This window comes from Terrapene carolina, unplaced genomic scaffold (assembly GCF_002925995.2).
Source record: "Terrapene carolina triunguis isolate 2854851 unplaced genomic scaffold, T_m_triunguis-2.0 Scaffold179, whole genome shotgun sequence".
Lineage (NCBI taxonomy): Eukaryota > Metazoa > Chordata > Testudines > Emydidae > Terrapene > Terrapene triunguis.
Window position 1 is genome coordinate 11721555 of NW_020664530.1, and position 19714 is coordinate 11741268.

The 19714-nt window shown below is 40.9% G+C and overlaps 1 protein-coding gene across 1 annotated transcript in view; it reads left to right on the plus strand.

Annotated features, from left to right (window-relative positions):
* LOC112117079 (spermatogenesis-associated protein 48) overlaps positions 1–15784 on the plus strand; it is a 41837-nt gene extending 26053 nt beyond the window's left edge. The window contains exons 8-9 of the mRNA XM_024214926.1: positions 11000–11107; positions 15661–15784. Coding sequence (XP_024070694.1) covers positions 11000–11107; positions 15661–15784 — 232 coding nt within the window. The remainder of the gene's footprint in view (positions 1–10999; positions 11108–15660) is intronic.
* The last annotated feature ends 3930 nt before the right edge of the window (positions 15785–19714 follow it).

Consider the following 19714-nt stretch of genomic DNA (forward strand, 5'->3'; position numbering starts at 1 on the left):
ACTGGAAGCACCTAGGATTTTAAGAAAGGGTGAAATACATGTCATTAGAGAAGCAAACAGGCAGACATAAAACTTTTCTCTGTATGTGGTAGTCAAGTGAGCTTCCAAAGTAAATGTTCTGGTTATTTATTGCAGGCAGGGCCAGCTCCAGCTTTTTTGCCGCCCCAAGCGGTGAAGCGAGAAAAAAAAAACACCAAAAAAAAGATCAAGCCGCGATCAGCGGCACTTCGGCAGTAGCCCTATCATGCCGCTTCATTCTTCGGCGGCAAGTCAGCAACGGGTCCTTCGCTCCGAGAGGGACTGAGGGACCTGCTGAAGACCCGGACGTACCGCCCCTTTCCATTGGCCGCCCCAAGCACCTGCTTCCTTCACTGGTGCCTGGAGCCGGTCCTGATAGCAGGTTTTCTATGTAATTTTACCCCCCAAAAAGTATGCCGGGCAACACTAACACCACGGCTATTAGATCTGCTCTTTGTGTCTTGTCCCTCCCCCTCACTTTTGTCTGGCTTCCTCCTTCTCTCTGCACTTATCTCCCTACTTCCTGCTTTCATATTTGTTTTCTTTTCCTTCTTTTTATCTCTTCTCTGTGGCCACAATTCATCAAAGCACTTACACTCCTGCATAAGTCCTATTGTAGCTGATGGGACTTACACAGGTGTGCAAGTGCTTTGTTTATAGGGATGGAACTGAGCACATGTTTATGTGCTTTGACGAATTGGGGCCTTTGTCATTTATTCTGAAGCTACTTTGGGGTTTGAAACAAGCTGGACTAACTAGTTTGCTTGATTTTTTTATTTGTTTGTAAAAAATGAATAATGAAGATGTTTTTGTACATTACATAGCTGGCCAAGTAGGAGAAGTTGTGGGTAATGAGATAATAAGAAAAGTGGACTGTGGTGCAGATTTTCAAAATAAATCAACAGCTACAGTTAGGGCCAGATTTCCAAAAGAATTCAGTATGCTGGATGCTTGTAGGGTGCAACTATTATGAAGAACTGGCCCCAAGTGTCACAATGAGATCTGTTGGCTGCTGATCTGGCTATGTCCGGATGAACTCCTGTTGCAAACATGCGTACTGCGGGAGAAATGAGAGCCTGATTCCTGGTGAAACTCCAATTCCTGTGCATTTTCAAAGAGTAAGGCAAGTCATGTGAGCCAGTTACACAAAGGAAGAGATTTCAAAAGCATCAAAGTGATTTAGGAACCCAAGCCCCACTGAGATTCAATGGGATTTGTGCTCCTAAATTCCTTAGCTGCTTTTGAAACCCACCCTCCCAATAAATAAAAAGAAAATGATAAGAACATAAGAATGGCCATACTGGGTCAAACCGATGATCCATCTAGCCCAGTATCCTGTCTTCTGACAGTGGTCAGTGCCAGTTGTTTCAGAGGGAATGAACAGAACAGGCCAATTATCAAGTAGTCCATCCCCTGTCATCCCATCCCAGCTTCTGGCAGTCAGAAGTTAGGGACACCCAGAGCATGGGGCTGTGACCTGGACCATCTGGGCTAATAGCCATTGATGTACCTATCCTCCTTGAACTTATCCAATTTTTTTTCTATCCAGTAAAATTTTTTGCCTTCACAACATCCCATGGTAACAAGTTCCACAGGTTGACTGTGTGTTGTATGAAAAAGTACTTCCTTTTGTTAGTTTAAAACCTGCTGCCTGTTAATTTCATTGGTGACCCCTGGTTCTTGTGTTATGTGAAGGGGTAATTAACACTTCCCTGTTCACATTCTCCACACCATTCATTATTTTATAAACCTCAATCACATCCCCCTCGGTCATCTTTTTTCTAAAAGGAATAGTCCCAGTCCTTTTAATCTCTCCTCACATGGAAGCTTTTCCATACCCTAATCATTTTTATTGTCCTTCTCTGTACTTTTCCCAGTTCTAGTATATCTTTTGTTAGATGGGGCAACCAGAAATGCGCGTAGTATTCAAGATGTGACCGTACCATGGATTTATATAGTGGCATTTTTCTATTTTCTGTCTTATAGTCCATCCTTTTCCTAATGGTTCCTAACATTTTGTTAGCTTTTTTTGACTGCCACTGCCCATTGAGCATATGTTATCCGATAACTATCCACAATGAGTCCAAGGTCTCTTTTTTTTTGAGTGAGAATAGCTAAATTAGACCCAACCATTTTGTATGTATATTTTTCAGTGTGCATTACTTTGCACTTATCAACATATAATTTCATCTGCCATTTTGTTATCCAGTCACCCAAGTTTGTGAGATCACTTTGTAATTCTTTGCATTCAGCTTTGGACATAACTATCCTGAGCAATTTTGTATCATCTGCAAATTTTACCCCCTTTTCCAGATCATTTATGAATATTATAAGTAATGACACAATTAATGTTTTTGTTTATTAACAAAAAATATTTTATTCAAAAATGCATAATAAGGTTAATTTTCAATACCAAGAGAAAACTCTGTTCTAACTTTAGCACATGGATTCATGACGCCACCTCACTCTGTTTATTTAAAAGTCTTTATAGATCTTTTTCTCCTCCATGTACCAGCCACCAGCTTTTTCCTTTATCTGACCCCTTCCCCCATCAGCTGCTGCAATGAGATTATGGTCTAAGTGATATTTTAGTTCTGCAGGTGTTCTAGGGGTCAGTGGAAAAAACTCCCACACTGCTGATGGGGATTTCCTCTGTAGCATTCATGTGGGGGGCACCGGTAAACGCTTGGTGTGACAGACACTGCATGAACAACTCTTTATTCCTGGCACGGCTGTAACTCACTAATGCATGGTGTAGTAACACTTAGTAAATTCCAACTTACATAACAGAGTTTCTTAAAGTGAAAGCTAACAGATCTCCTGAAATGGCAGCTTTAATGCTGCATCTGTCTCATACTCTCTATCTCACTATTTTTGTACCTTACATATTGTAACAAACATAACTTTCTGTTATTCACTCTGCTCCATATCACAGCCTCCTGGAACTACACAGCAGTCAGGACAGAACTCAAATTCTCTTGCTTCAAAGCACTGGCCTCTGCCTCCTGAACTAAATAAGATTCTCTGGCAGTCATTAACAATATAAGGCCTGTGACAAATAGATCAGCAGTTTTCATTCCATTCGGTAGAGGGCAGTGCTACATGCATTCACTCACTCACTCACACCCACACGCTGTTTAACTAACATTTAATACTTTCTACTTAGCAGCACTTTTCAAGTGTTAACTAATAAATCTCCTTAACACTTCTGTCCAGTAAGAGTTAACTTCATTTCCTCAATTTTCATATCTGGAAAATAAGTGTAAGTGACTCACGCAAGGCCACAGATGATGTTGGTGTCAGAGGCAGAATTAGCTCTTAGAAGACCCACTCCTGCAAGCTCTTGTTTGCAGTGGGAGCTCTGTATATGCAGTGTCTAAAGGACAAAGCCCCAGGAGTTCCAAGTCCTGCACTCAAACCATTCACCTCCCATAATTTATATTCCCTTTCTTTGTAGCTGTTCCTCCGAGTTTATCAGCACCCTTACTGTCAGTGCCCCAAACACACTGAGCCAGTTTATGATCTCACACATGATCTTAGTTGTGTTACTCCAACTCTACACATGGGTTGAGATCAGCCTCTTGCTCATTGTTTTCATGTGTCCCTGAACCATCTTCAAGTCATAACAGAAACGTCATAGACCATAATTAGATAGACATAGGGTCTTCCAACGTCTTGCACCTTGTGTATTCATTTACTAGAACTGGTAAGAAATTTTCCGAGTAACATCTTTTTCATCAGAAAATGACAATTTGTCAAAACTGAAACTGTCACGGGAAAGGGTTCGTTTTGATGAATCTCCCAATTCAAAAAAGTATTGGGTTCAAAATTATCAAAACGTCCTGTTTTGACATTTTCAAAATGAAAAGTTACATTTTTCTGTTCAAAACTATTTTTTGTTTCAAGATTTTAGTTCGTGTATACTATATTTGACCCAATCCAGGGTTTTTTCGGATTATTGGTTTGTGAACATTTATGAGATTTAGAACTTTTCCCTCCATTTTGGGATGGGAAAAATTTTGAACTCTTGAAAACTCTCACAGGAAAACTGTTTCCCGCCCAGCTCTATCATTTACACTAGAGCAAAGTGAGTGTGAAACACTACTAAATCAAAATATCCCATTCGTTTATGGTAGTGTTTTTCATCCGCTTTTCACCGTTGTAACTAAAAGAAGGAGTAAGAAGCTGTGGGAGCTCTTCCCTGCTTTAAGAGCAGTGTATATTGATCATTTAGTACTCGCTGTGAAAGATTACTCTTTTGCAGAAGTTTTTGTTTTGCAGGGAGAGTTAACAATGATCATGAACCTGTTTACCACTCAAGCTAAAGCACAGGGAACTAAAACCTACATTTTCAAAAGTGATTAATCATTTTGAGTGCCTCAGTTTTCAGGTGCCCAACTTAAACCACTTTCTGATTTTCAGAGAACGATTACCCAGCACTTTATGATAATCAGGCCCCTTAAAAGTGGCTCAAAATGGGCACCCACAAGTGGATGCACCCAATTTCTGTTTGAAATCTTAGGCCTTGTATAACTTCAATTGCTTATGCGTTGAATATGGTGGAGGCTTGTTTTGTTTTTTGTGGGGAGTGAGGGCTGCTAGTGTAATAACAAGGAAGCATCTGAGCAAGATGAGAGAAACGTCATGGTGACAGAAAGATAACTTGATGACGAGAAGCCTAACCACAAAGAGTGTTGTATGTTGCCAGCTGTAGCCTGGTACTCAGTTGTTTTTTTCAGCAGAGATGATCTGGTTCAACATCTCAGCAAAGAAAACACAAGAGAACTAGACAGCATGATCCAAAAACAAAAACCAAAGGGGTATTTTTTAACCTCAGTCTCTTCTACCTTATCACACGCATAACCGCAGCACATTTCTGCATCCCTTCTTCAGGCTCCCATGAGGGCAGCTGGTTAACGTAGTATAAGCTTTCTTAGTATCCTGGTACTTTTAGCTTCTCTTTACACAGCCTCCTCCTCTTTCAGTGTAACATCCTTCAGTATGCTATGAAGTATGTTAACTGTGTGAATCACTTCTAAAAGGCAGACAACAATCTAGAACAAATCTGAATCTGGGACTGTCTCTTGCACTCATTTTGCTGTTTGTATGTCACATTTGGACATTCATGTTGCTTTTCTCTTATCTTCTTTCCAAGGAAAATATGTTAGTGAAAGAAATTAAATTGTGTAACTAGCTGTGCTAGGTTAGGTGGTTTTGCAAGCTTTAAAGGTCAGAAGATTTTACAAATCAGATGCTTCACAATGCATAATGAGACTCAGATGTCCACACTATTATACAGTTGTTATGTGAGTTAATTTCAACTAGCTTTATGATATATTGCAAGATATTAAGAGATTTCATGCAATGGCCCAAATTCTCTGTCGCACTGGTGCAATTCCATGGAAGTCATTAGGGTTTCATTCTATAACTGAGAGTCTAATGAGGAATTCTCATATGATATCTTATTACAGTAGAACCTCAGAGTTATGAACACAGAGTTACTAACTGACCGGTTAACCATACCTCATTTGGAACCAGAAGGACACAATCAGGCAGCAGAGACAAAAAAAAAAAAAAAGAATATCCAATATAGCAGCGGTTCTCAAACTGGGGTCCGCCGACCCCTGGGGGTCTGGGAGGTTACTCTAGGGGGTCTGTGAGTAATGTCCAGCTCCAGGGTATCCGTGAGTCATGTCTGGGACCGCCTGCCCTACTGATCAACTCCTCCCCCTCCCTCCCAGTGCCTCCTTAACGCCGCAGAACAGCTGTTCAGTGACATGCAGGAGGCACTGGGAGGGAGATGGAGGTGCGGGGACAGGGCACACTCAGGGGAGGGGGCAGAAAGAGGTGGGGCGGGGGTGAGGCCTTGGGGGAAGGAGTGGAGTTGGGGCAGGGGCTGAGCTTGGGGCTGAGCGGGGATTGAGCACTCCCTCGGGGAAAATTAGAAGCCAGCTTCTGGGTCAGTGAAAATTTTTAAATCAAAATGGTGGTCCTCGCGTTGCTAATGTTTGAGAACTACTGCAATATAGCACTGTGTTAAATGTAAACTATTAAAATTAAAGGGAAAGTTTAAAAGAAATTGATAAGGTAAGGAAACTGTTTCTGTGCTTGTTTCATGTAAATTAAGATGGCTAAAAGCAGCATTTTTCTTCTGCATAGTAAAGGTTCAAAGCTGCATTAAGTCAATGTTCAGTTGTAAACTTTTGAAAGAGCAACCATAACATTTTGACCAGTTACGAACATTTCAGAGTTCTGAACAACCTCCATTCCTGAGGTGTTCGTAACTTTGAGGTTCTAATGTAAGTATCACATCATCGGGGTAGTAAAATTCCAATCACAGTCAGATTAAAAATAGTCCTGATGGACCAAATGATCAGAGATAGCTAAATGCATGTGTTTGCACAAATGTACCCATTGTACTTACAAAACCTATATTTGAATACACACATTAGATATTTTCACATGCAAATAGGTATGTGTATGTGCAATTCCCTGGTCTGCACATAACCAGGTCATTGTCCATTTGTCCACGAAAAGACAGAGTTTTGCACACACACCATTTTAATTGTTTCAGAAAATGTGCCCCAATATGTCGGAGCATGGCAAAGGGGATAAGAAAAAAAACTCATGGAAGGCCCCTTAGAGCCAGGGGCAGCTAGATATAACATAGAACACCCTCAAAACTACTCCTGTGTAATACTGTTGACCAGATCAGCCTTCCATCAGCCAGTGGATCTGAGTGGGCGTGACATAAAATCCACCATTCCCCTCCAATGTTCCTATGCTGAGTTTAGCTAGACCAGAGGATTGAATCTCTTGTGTGACAAATGAATTTTCCAACAAATCCATCATGTTTTATCTCTGTATCACATACTCTATAGATACAGCATTCTAACATTATCTCTACTCCAATGAGAAATTAGAGTAACAAATTGCCTAGGTACACAGCCAAAGAATTATTTAATAAACCACCTCTCCCATAAGTCGATTCTTGCATCCTGCACTGAATTTAGCTTAAAGGGATTTCTGGTCACTGTACTGAAAATTAATAGCTATGTACTATCTCACACTCCAAGATTTATTTTCCTAGGGAGCACATGGGTGTCAGAAAGCACCTTGGAAGCAATTCCTAAATGGGCATTGTTGTTATTTGCAGAATGCACGAGCCCACAAAAGGGTGACATTTGCAAGCTTTACAGTCCCTTGTACTTAGCTGAGTCACAGGCTGAAACAGCTTGTCATGAAAGACTTGTCTGCTTGTGTATGGGCAGTCTGGGTAAATCTATAGTTCAATGGTTACCTATTTTGAGCTGGCAGAACAGGAAATAGTTAACTGCTGATGCCAATAGTTGGTTGCTCCTAATTCTATATCATATCAAAATTGACATTTTTTAAACTATGCACAGGCTCCCTCTCTAACCTCACATGTTTTTATTCCTCAAGCTCTCTTTCAACCTGCTTCTCTCTTCTCCAGGGGCGGCTCTAGCTTTTTTGCCGCCCCAAGCATGGCAGGCAGGCTGCCTTCAGCCGCGTGCCTGCGGGAGGTCCCCGGTCTCACGGATTCGGCAGCATACCTGTGGGAGGTCCCCAGTCCCGCGGATTCGGCGTACCCGCCGCCAAATTACCACTGAATCTGCGGAACCGGCGGACCTCCCGCAGGCGTGCTGCCGAAGGCTGCCTGACTGCTGCCCTCGCAGGGACTGGCAGGACACCCCCCACGGCTTGCCGCCCCAGGCACGCTCTTGGAGCACTCGTGCCTGGAGCCGCCGCTGCTCTTCTCTCCTTCCCCTCCCAACAACTCTTGCCATTTATTTCAGAGTGGTAGCCGTGTTAGTCTGTATCAGCAAAAAGAACGAGGTGTACTTGTGGCACTTTATAGACCAGGGTAGGCAACCTATGGCACGAAGGCGGCACAGGAGCTGATTTTCAGTGGCACTCACACTGCCCGGGTCCTGACCACCGGTCCAGGGGGGCTCTGCATTTTAATTTAATTTTAAATGAAGCTTCTTAAACATTTTAAAAACCTTATTTACTTTACATACAACAATAGTTTAGTTATATATTATAGACTTATAGAAAGAGACCTTCTAAAAACATTAAAATGTATTACTGGCACGCAAAACCTTAAATTAGAGTGAATAAATGAAGATTCGGTACACCACTTCTGAAAGGTTGCTGACCCGTTATAGACTAACAAATTTATTTGGGCATAAGCTTTCGTGGGTTAAAACCCACTTCATCGGATGCATGCAGTGGAAAATACAGTAGAAAGATATATATACATATATAAAAAATGGGTGTTGCCATACCAATTATAACTAGACTAATCAATTAAGGCGGGCTATTATCAGCAGGAGAAAAAAAAACTTTTGTAGTGATAATCAGGATGGCCCATTTCCAACAGTTGACAAGAAGGTGTGAGTAACAATAGGGGAAAAAATTAGCATGGGGAAATAGTTTTTACATTGTGCAATGACACATCCACACCCAGTCTTTATTCAAGCCTAACTTAATGGTGTCCAGTTTGCAAATTAATTCCAATTTCTGCAGTTTCTCGTTGGAGTCTATTTTTGAAGTTTTTTTGTTGGAGAATTGCGACTTTTAGGTCTGTAATTGAGTGACCAGGGAGGGTGAAGTGTTCTCCTACTGGTTTTCGAATGTTATAATTCTTGACGTCTGGTTTGTGTCCATTTATTCTTTTGCATAGAGACTGTCCGGTTTGGCCAATGTACACGGCAGAGGGGCACTGCTAGCATGTGATGGCATATATCACATTGGTAGATGTGCTGGTGAACGAGCCTCTGATGGTGTATCTGATGTGATTAGGTCCTATGATGGTGTCCCTTGAATAGATATGTGGACAGAGCTGGCAACGGGCTTTGTTGCAAGGTTAGGTTCCTGGGTTAGTGTTTTTGTTGTGTGGTGTGTGGTTGCTGGTGAGTATTTGCTTCAGGTTGGGGGGCTGTCTGTAAGCGAGGACTGGCCTATCTCCCAAGATCTGTGAGAGTGAGGGATCGTCCTTCAGGATAGGTTATAGATCCTTGACGATGCGCTGGAGAGGTTTTAGTTGGGGGCTGAAGGTGACGGCTAATGGCGTTCTGTTACTTTCTTTGTTGGGCCTGTCTTGGAGTAGGTGACCCTGGAGTGGGTATTCTTTTGGCTCTGTCAATCTGTTTCTTCACTTCAGCAGGTGGGTATTGTAGTTTTAAGAACGCTTGATAGAGATCTTGTAGGTGTTTGTCTCTGTCTGAGGGATTGGTGCAAATGCGGTTGTATTTAGGAGTTGATCTTTCAATTGTGCTCCTATATAGCTAGAACTCTTTCCTCAATCCTTTTGCATCACACATGAAAACTTCCCTTTTCTCTTTATCATTGACTGTCAGTGTATTGAGCACTGCCAGGTATTGAGCACTCTTGCCCATCCAGCAAAGCATTTAAGCAAGTGCTTATCTTTAAGCAAGTGAGTAGTCCTAACCAGACTACCTATGTACTTCAACTTAAACATGTGCTTAAATTTTTGATGGATTAGGCCATAATCCAGGATGGATTCCCTGGATCATATTGTATCATTGCACATATTTGTTTCTTTTCTTTATATGGGTAGCTAAATAAGATTAAATTAAAGACAGTACAAATTCAGATGTTATATTGGATTTTTATAATAATATACATCTAACATCTTAAACTGCTTGTATAAGATAAAAATGTATTGATGGTTCAATGCTTTGTATCCAATAGAACAGGAGCAATGTATATTTTTATTTTTAGGAAAATCACCCAGAATAATATACCAGAAATCATACCTGAAATTTGCAAAATTGTAGAATTGTTGTAGGATTTTGGTTTTCAAACGGGGGGGTTCCCCTTCTTGGGGGAGGGGACGGTGGGGCACAAGGAGGTTAGTGGGGCACTGAATGACCTGACTAGTTATGGATTTTTTTCTTGTTTCTTCAAAATATTGTTGATAAAATAAGAATATGTTTCACTAACTGAGTCTCCAGCTCCTGCCAGGCTGGAAGGACGAGGAAGAGGAAGGGTACAAGGAGTGAGGGGGGAGTGGTCTCTTCCTGTGCATAAAGTGGGTGTGGCTCAATCAAGCTCATTCATCTCTTCAGAAGCTGATGTGCATGGGTCCCCTTGGGAGGTAGTTTCTCCCTGCCAGCACAGGCTCTTGCTCATGCATGCTGGGGATTGTGCCAGGGCCAGAAAAGCCTGCAGCCTGTCAGTGACACTAGGGGCACAAGGAGGGGGTGAAGCCCAGCTGTCTGTGTCCTGCTGGGATCACCCACCTGGAGCATGTATCTGACAAGGGATGCTGGCAGGCTGGGCTCCCAGATCCCAGGCATCCATGGAAATACTGTTTCTTAGAAAGAGGGGGCCGCACATGTGACATGAATCTCGAAAGCACAGGGAGCATTGAGCAAAAAAAGTTTGGGAACCTCTGTTGCAAGAAATTTGGGCATAGGCCAAAAATTTCAGACTGAGCTGCCTAAAGAAGGTCTCCTAAGTGCCATGTTTGAAATTGGGACCTAAATCCCATCTAAAATGTAAGCCATGTTTGAAATATTGGCCTTCGTGCTTTTGTGAACTACTTGTTCTAGTTCTTTCCTCTTGATGAAATGTTGTTCTTGGTCATGAGTAGCGTACAGACAATCAAATAAAACCCATCATTTCAAAACAAGATGAGAAACACTGGCCTCAGTCATCAAAATTGAGCTTATGGGCCAGATCTTCAGGTGGTGTAAATTATTGCGGCTTCGTTGATGTCAAAGAAGCTATGACAATTTACACCAGTTGGAGATCTGGCCCGGTGCTTTCACGCAATATAATATCACACGTTTACACTCTCTATCACCTATCCACCTTGGATATAGAAACACAAGCTAGTGGTTTTACAACTGTCTGTGATTGATTATTTCAAGCCTGTACTCATTTAATTTAGTCCTTTCCTGCCCTTCCCCCTTTTAACTTTTTCCTTTAGCACTCCAAATATCCCTGGATACACTGGCAAGGTTCATTGGACAGCAACCCACCCGGCAAATTCTAATCTTCCATCAACATCCCCATCGATAATTACACAAATGCATGGGTAAGTAAGTGTAAGGCGTATTACTCAATTTGTTCAGATACATTAGAGGAAAAGTCCTAATTATAGTTATTTAATTAAAGAACAATTAAATTTGAAGCATGACATTTCCTTGGTTTAAAGAAAAATATTGTGAGTCAAATCCAATCACGTGGCTGCCAAGACAATCTAAGATCATTCCTGGTTTTCACGATTCCTTTTAAGCTTACCACAGGAATTCATTAAAATTAATGTTGAGGTTCAGCAGGAGTCCTAAAATATTGATTGTTTCCATGTTATGTCATTGGATATGTTGGCTAGATTATGACCCCTGTGATTATGTTTTGATAGAGATCTGTCTGTTCTGGAATTTTTTGGACTATATTACATTTAATAATGCCAAATATGAGGTTGCATTTTGTTGAGGGGGTCTGAAGCCCTCAAGACATGGATGCTTTCCTCACAGAAAATTGTTACAAATTGTCATCACTCTGTGTTCCTCTTCTATACCAGGTTCATCACTGCAGTAGCTGAGCGCCTTACCAAACATTTTCATTGTAAAAGTCCCTCCTGTGATTCTATATCCTGCTTTCCTCCCCAGAAGCAGCTGGACAATTATTTAATAATTATTTGTTGTCTTCTCCCCTATATGCTTTTGTATTGCCCCTTTAGATCATGGACTATTTTTCCCCCATAGTGATGTAGGACTTCACGATGACATTGAAGCATCCACTAATTTCTAAGACATTCATCTTTTAAACACTCTTTTATTTTGATTAGTTTTAAGACAATATACACTTCTGCACCACCAGTACAAGCTTTGGGGAGCTGACTGGCTATTAAAGAATTCCTCTGTCGAAGCAGTTCATGACTGAGTGCGACATACTGGCACACTCTCCTGATACCTCTGCCTTTTTCTTGTGTGGCTGTACTTGGAAAATAGGCATTCTTCTATAATAGCAGTTTGCAGGTTACCAAGATTGAAAATACACAACCAGGTCTTTGAGATTTTATAGGCTAATCGAGCTGAACTCAATCAGCTTGCTGTAAGACCAAGTTACTTTTAAATGTCACACACATGGATGCTGATGTGCCTTTGCAGAGATCACTGGCAGCATTCAGACAAATACCAAATTTCGAGAGCAAAGAATCAGGTGCAAATGCGATCTGAGAAAGTAAAAGATGTCTGTTATTTCCTTTGACTTTCTGCAGGGTTATCATGCAAATGCAGTAAGCAGTGCAACTAAGCATTTCTCTGGTTCTACAATTGAACTTTACTCATTAAAAATAGGGACAAAATTTGTCATGACATTTTGCAAAAATTAATCCATATGGCAGGGCATGGATTTTTTTTTCTGTAATGCATGAAAGAATTCTTGTCCTGTGCTAATGGGGTCTTTCTGGAAACGAGGCAGAGTCACAGGGCTTTCGTAAGGGGAGTGTGTGTGAGAAAGACAGAGAGAGAGAGAGTATAAACAGGCACTGTGGACTAGATTCTGCTACCATAACTCATACAGAGAAGTACCTTTCCCTTTGAGTAAATAACAGATATATTTTACTTTTGGTGGGACTACTCATGGAGTGAGATACTATTCACTATGAGTTAAGATGTCAGAATACAGCCTTATATTTGAAACTGCTGTATTAAAAACAAAAATGCAGATCCTATGAGTACTCAAGAATTGGTCAGCACAGTACATATTGGAGAATAGCACATACGGTTTCATCCTGCACCTTTTGAAGTTAATGGCAAAAGACCCACTGATTTCAGTGGTGCAGGATGGGGCCATTAATGACCAGTGATGAAGAGGTGAATTCTGGTATTCCTGGGTCCGATCACTCTAACCAGGAAATGGAGTGTATTTTTTAATGGACCCGTATTCTCCTTTTGTGAGAGGTTATCTCATCCTCTTATTGCTTTCATGGATGATGATTCATTTTGTTTCTACATTTTGGTCTTTATGGACTCCCCTTATTGTAACATTATTGATATGTAGGACTCTCGGTGATGGATATCTTTGTAGCGACCTCATTTGACATGTCAGCACTGTATATTCATTGTTCTGTAATTCCCACTTAGAGACAATTAAGGACAACATAGGAGATTACTGTAGTCTTCATACTTTTTACATGAACGTTCATTAAACTATCAGCTATGGACAGACCAGGCAATATTCTGGACAACTTCTGCACCTCATTTAATTTGAATAGAGATGTACAATATCTGGGGTGAAATTCTTTAGGCTTCTCGTAAATCTGCTGAAATCAATAGGGTCCCATGGGCTATACAACAGCACAAAATTGTCCTTTCATCTTTGAACATGAATATCATTCTTTTATAAATAAAGTATTTATTATTATTATTATTATTATTATTATTTGAGTGGTGCTCAGATACTGTGGTGTTGGGTGATAGATAATTTCAATGTCTTTTAGTGCAATTGAAATATGGGAGCTGAATACTGCATTAGAAATATTTTGTTGAGACATGATCTACAAGGGAATGTTACAGAGAATGTAGAATGTTTTTGTTTTGCAACTTTTAACGTTTGAAATATCTGTCCATAGCCATTCATCAAGTAAAAATCCACATGGAATACATAGTGTGGTACAAATATGATGATCTTATCATTACAGTAGAACCTCAGAGTTATGAACACCTCGATAATGGAGGTTGTTCGTAACTCTGAAATGTTCGTAAATCTGAACAAAACGTTATGGTTGTTCTTTCAAAAGTTTACATCTGAACATTGACTTAACACAGCTTTGAAACTTTACTATGCAGAAGAAAAAATTCTGCTTTTAACCATCTTAATTTAAATGAAACAAAAAGAAACAGTTTCCTTACCTTGTCAAATCTTTTTAAAACAACTTTCCCTTTGTTTCTTTAGTAGTATACATTTAGCACTGTTCAGTACTGTATTTGTTTGTTTGTTTTTTGGTCTCTGCTGCTGCCTGATTGCGTACTTCTAGTTCCAAATGATGTGTGTATGGTTGACTAGTCAGTTCATAGTTCTGGTGTTCATAACTCTGAGGTTCTACTGTATAAGCCTTCTTATCTTTTCAACACAGGGTTGCCACTAATTTTGTTTAAATAAGTAGTAAACTCATAATACATAGCATTTGATTGCCTTTGGAGAGAAGGATTGGTTCCTTTCAGCATGATGTTTGTAAGATTTTGAGCCTGTGGTGCTTTGTAAGGGCAGGAAAGAGAGCTTTAAAAAAGAGGAGAATAGATTTGTTTTGGGAAGTGCACAAGAGGTAAAGTAGGATTTAAAAGACATAGAACCACATTCTGCTCTGATTTACACCCAATGCAATCCACCCATTGAAATCTGTGAGGTTATACAAGTGTAAATAAAGGCAGAATTTGACTCACTCATGTGTATGTGTGGTAGGTATCCCATAGGTATATACCAGGGGTGGCCAACCTGTGGCTCCGGAGCCGCATGTGGCTCTTCAAAGGTTAATATGCGGCTCCTTGCATAGGCGCTGACTCCGAGGCTGGAGCTACAGATGCTAACATTCCAAGGTGCTGTGGGGTGCTCACTGCTCAACCCCCTGTTCTGCCCCAGGTCCTGCCACCACTCCACCCTTTCCCCCAAGACCCCTGCTCCTTCCCCCGAGCATGCCATGCCCTCGCTCCTCCCCCCTCCCCACCAGAGCCTCCTGCACACTGCAGAACAGCTGATTGCGGCTGGCGGGAGGCATGGGGAGGGAAGGGGAGGTGCTGATTGGCGAGGCTGCCGGTGGGCGGGAGGCGCTGAGGGCTGGAGGGGGGTAGCAGATGGGGGGCTGCTGTCATATTACTCTGGCTCTTTAGCAATGTTCATTGGTAAATTCTGGCTCCTTCTCAGGCTGGCCACCCCTGGTATATACAACGTAACATAAATTAATTCTGCTATGGAAAATATGGGAAAGCAGTAACAAATCTTGGTATTCTCAGTGAAAGCAAATGAGTTGGCACTCATACAATCAGTAAAACCTGAGTCCTCAGCCTTTTCTCCCACCACAAGACATAATGAGCCAGATTCTGTCCCACAGCCAATCTGGGCTTAGTGCAGGAGAATCAGGAGGAACCAGGAAGTTACAGCTTCTTGAATCTGAAGTCTTTTCTGCACCAACGCAGGCCCTGATGAGAATTACAATAACTGAGAAATTCTTCTAATTTACATCACAGGAGTAGGTCCTTAAATGACCTGTATGCCAGGAATTGGGGTCCCTGGTGTAGGAACTGCCTATGCCAGCTTTATGGTAGCTGGGGAGTTGTCCTATGCCAAGGGGATTCACTGCTAGCTACTTGCTGTCAGAATCTGGCGCTATGTCTTCACCATAACACCTCAGAATACAATGGAACACTTTGCCTGGGCTGGACGGCGAAGAGTGCCACCAAAGACAACTTTGATGAATTTCCTGCCACCATTGTTGAGCCAGCCAAATCTAATAATGTGGAACTGTTGTGAATTGTATAAATTTTCTCCAAAGTCAGTGGTCACAACAGTTAGCAAAGAATGTGTTTCTGAGAAATATGAAAAATATTATTTTTAAAAGAGATTTTCTTCTGTTTGTAATTGCAGATACATAGCAAAGTGTGGCCGCTCGTCTCGATTTAATCACCAGGGCCCTTTGTCTCAAATACTTACTCCAGTTTATCCTCAAAATTCTTTCAACAAGGTGGAAAGAGAAACTATTAAGGTTTAACAAGAACCAGTCCTGCTACCAGTATGACTGAGAGTTCCAGTGGCTAATGGTGGGAAAGAAGGAAATGTGTGAAATACGTACACCTTAAAAATGGGACCATAGTAAAAGAATACAGAAGTGGGTGTCTGTGTGGACGTGCTAGTCTTTATTACATGTTCTTACTATACTCAGTATTTATGACTTACTATTGTTTATGGTTAAAATCATTTGAGAAGCAGGAGGACTCTTCACAGTTTGAACTATAGTTACTGTATTGAATTGCAGTATTCAAAGTGATGTGTAGAAAGACTACCCATAAATACTGTATTCCATATGCAGTGTAGTCTGTGTATATAAAATTTTTTCAATTTATTAAAAAATAGTCATCCTTTGTGCCTCTCATCAGTAGCTCTCAAAGTGCTTTACAAAGATGGGTATCATAGGGTGAGATTCTAGGCTATGCCTCTTGGAAATGCAGCACAAAACAGCTTTGGGGGAAGGGAGAAGAAAAAGTGCCTTTATGACATCTTTACACCCTTGGAATTCCAGAATGATCCAGGAGCCAAAATGGCTGCCTTCATAATTTAGGCAGCCTGGGGAGCTGTGCTAGGTTACAACAGCCTATCCTGGACTCCCTGTGGGTGGCAGCATTGCCAAGAATGTGCACCGTGATATGCAATCACTCGCTCCAGTCCCTGGTCATCCCCCTGGCACCAGGGCCTGTGATGGGCCTGTGTATTCAGCATATCTCCACTGAGGGAATTCTCCCACAGCCAACTAACGGGGTTTCTATGGCTCTTATATGCTGCAGAGTGATGTACACAGTCCAGGCCTAGTCGAGGGTCAGAGAGAAACCCACCCAGAGAAACTGAAAGATAGAAGTTAAACCCGATGTCACAGAGCAAGGAGGTGGCAAAGCTAAGAAAAGAACCCAGATCTCCTGACTCCCTTTCCTGCATCCTCACTCCTGGATCATGCTAGCTTCCTTTATTGGGGCCACAATGGCATGTAGTCTGGTGGATGTTCTCGCCTTCCTCACAGCCTCTCGTTAGCATAGTTGGCTTAGAAACAATAAGATTTGAGGTTCATATTATGTTATTATGATTACTGACTTGTCACAACTTGCAGCTGGTGTCCAGTGCGGGTAAAGGATAAAAGGGCCAGATCCCAGAAGTAAATGAGACTCAAGATTGTGCAGTTGGATCTTACGCTCATAAAGGAGGAGCAGTTTGAAGTCTTTGCAAACTGAGGTTTCCCCCACCCAGCCTTGTGGCCTCTGTCACTCCATCCAGCTTAAGCCCAGGGAGGGTATACCCCAAGTTATTGTTTGGTTTGTGGTAAAAGCCCTGTAACCCACTGTGGAACCAATTAAATGCCTGGTATGTGAGAACTGGGGCAGGCAATATAATGCCCTCCCCAAGGTATAATTAATAAAGTTGTGGCCTGCCGCTTAAACCCACCCAATGTGTCTGTCAATCATTCACCTGTTATTCTGGTCAGTTTACACATGTCTCTGTTTGCATCTACAAAACAGACATTTTAATTCACATGTGAATTTGCACATCAGGGAAGTGGATGCTCAGGTGCACATTTGAATGTACAGTTACTTGGTTTGCTTGTACATGTGGGGTTTGCAAAATTGGGTGTGCATATGACTTTTTTCTGCATAATTACAGAGACTCTTTTGCAAATTTCATCCTCTGTGTTCCATTGAATTAATATGTACCATACAAAGGTGCTTGAAAGTTTGTAGTCTGCTCCAAAAACTATGCTTGAAAAGGAGAGGGACTGGTATTCAAATTAAATCTTCTAGGGCCCCAATCCTCCCCTATGCCTGTGCAATGCCCCATTGGGTGAAGGGGCATTGCAGGATCAGGGCCCAAGTTTTGAAAAGTTTGAGTCCCACTAAAACAAATACTGATCATGTTTTAAACTGGAGACGGGTCAAACCCACAAATTTCACTTAGAGAGCCAAACTTCTCCAAAGTTCAAGTGGCTTCAAATTAGGTGTTTAGCTCATCTCTGTTGTATTGTATTATACATGACAATCAGACACACAGAAAGCAGAGGGGTTTAAAGAGAGAGTTGTCAAGTTAAAAAATATGGGCCATGTTCTAGATGGTGTAAATTAGTCTAACTCCCTTTGATGTCAATGAACAGAAACAATGTTCAATGACTTTAATGGAGCTCTGGCAATTTACGCCAGCTGAGGATCAGGATCTGTATGTTTTTAAAATAACAAAACTAATTTCCTTACTTCTGTGTTAGAATGATGACCAAAAATAAAAAGACTTCTAAAAGTCTGATTTACATTTAACTGTTAATGCTGTTTGACCAAACTGAGAACAAAAAAAAAAAAAAAAAATTAACAGTGGAAAAAGAGGGTCAATTAAATGTTGTTAATATCAGTTTAAAGTCACTTTCACTTTCTGTGAGACATGCCTAACAGGCAGAACCCTCCAGCTTTTGGGTTGCAAACACTGCAGAGAACTGTTTACATTCAAACGGCTCCCTCCCCCATTCTCATTTCACTGGAAATAAAAGCTATGCACATGCTTAAGCATCTTGCTGAAACAGGGCCTTAATATGTGTCTGCTGCTCATAAGCAGTGAAAATTTAAGTTACTAAAAAGCCACTCCTAGACCTGCCCCGTTATGCTATGGCATTGGTACCTAGATGAACAGGAACAGAGTTGGCTTCCGGTGTGCAGTTAAACCACTGCAAAACAATGCTGCTGAGACAGAGCCAGTTTCCTGGGTAGAAATCGGTTGTTTTTCTTTTAAAAATAAGAATTTAAAGCTGATCATTTAGGGCACACAAAGAAATACTATTCCACTCATAAATTGTGGCGACATCATTACTATTTAAAATGCAGGCTTTGAAAATGAATTAACCTAAAGTCACTCGGTATAAAATAATTGTCATGACACTGTGAGCATGTTTTTAATATAGCAACCTAAATGTATATGGTGAATAAGCATGTCTTCAACTACTCCATTCCATACCTTCTTAAACATCTTTAAACAAGTCCTTGTATGTTTTTAAAATGCATGCGTATTAAAAAAATCTCAAATATATTTGTTCTTATTTTACATAGCATGCATCATAATGAAACATTTTGACAGGGAAAAAAATGTAGGCTACAGCAGAACAATTATTTTAACTTTAAATAAAGTTTACAATCTTGTCGGAGCAGATTCTTCTCCCTCTTGCTCCTTTCAAGGCCAGGATCAGAAATATGCATTTTAAGATATTGGTTTCCTTCGCTTTGTTTGTTATTTTATTCCTAATGCTTCTCATCTGCCATCTAGTAAAGGTCACAGAAATATTAATGTACTTCCAAAGCAAGAGGACCAAAAAGCTTAGCTTTCAACATAACTTAGAGTGTGGTGATGCAAATTGCAAAAAATCAGTGGCCTGTGTCTTCTCACAGAATTATTTAGTAATGAATATCCAAGTGAAAGAGAAATATCTGTTGGGTAAACAATACACATAAACAACTATGGTAGAAAATGATCAGATATCAGAAAATGTGGCATTCCTGATCCTGAAATCCTGAAAATGATTTTGGAGAATATACTATACTTAAAGAGGTGGGAAGGTGGGAGGATAAACTAATCAAAAGCTTCATTTTATTTCTTTTTTGACTGAAGCATTTTTTATTTACTAAAATGAGATCAAAAATAGAAAAGCATCACAGCTAACGTGGCAGAAATCTGCACAACCTTGAGAAGCAATTTGAAAGTTAAAGCATCATTTAATTGGAGAAAGACTGGCAGACTAGATGGTAAAAGTAACCTAAACCAAAATGTTGCCTAGTTGGTGGCTAAAAGCCTCTGGTTTGTGCTGAGTTTCAATCAACTACTGTTACCCTTTTTCCCTTCAGGATTACCTAATGATAGGCAGAGAGATGCACTCTGATGGGGCTGGAATTGATGGAGATCAAAACAG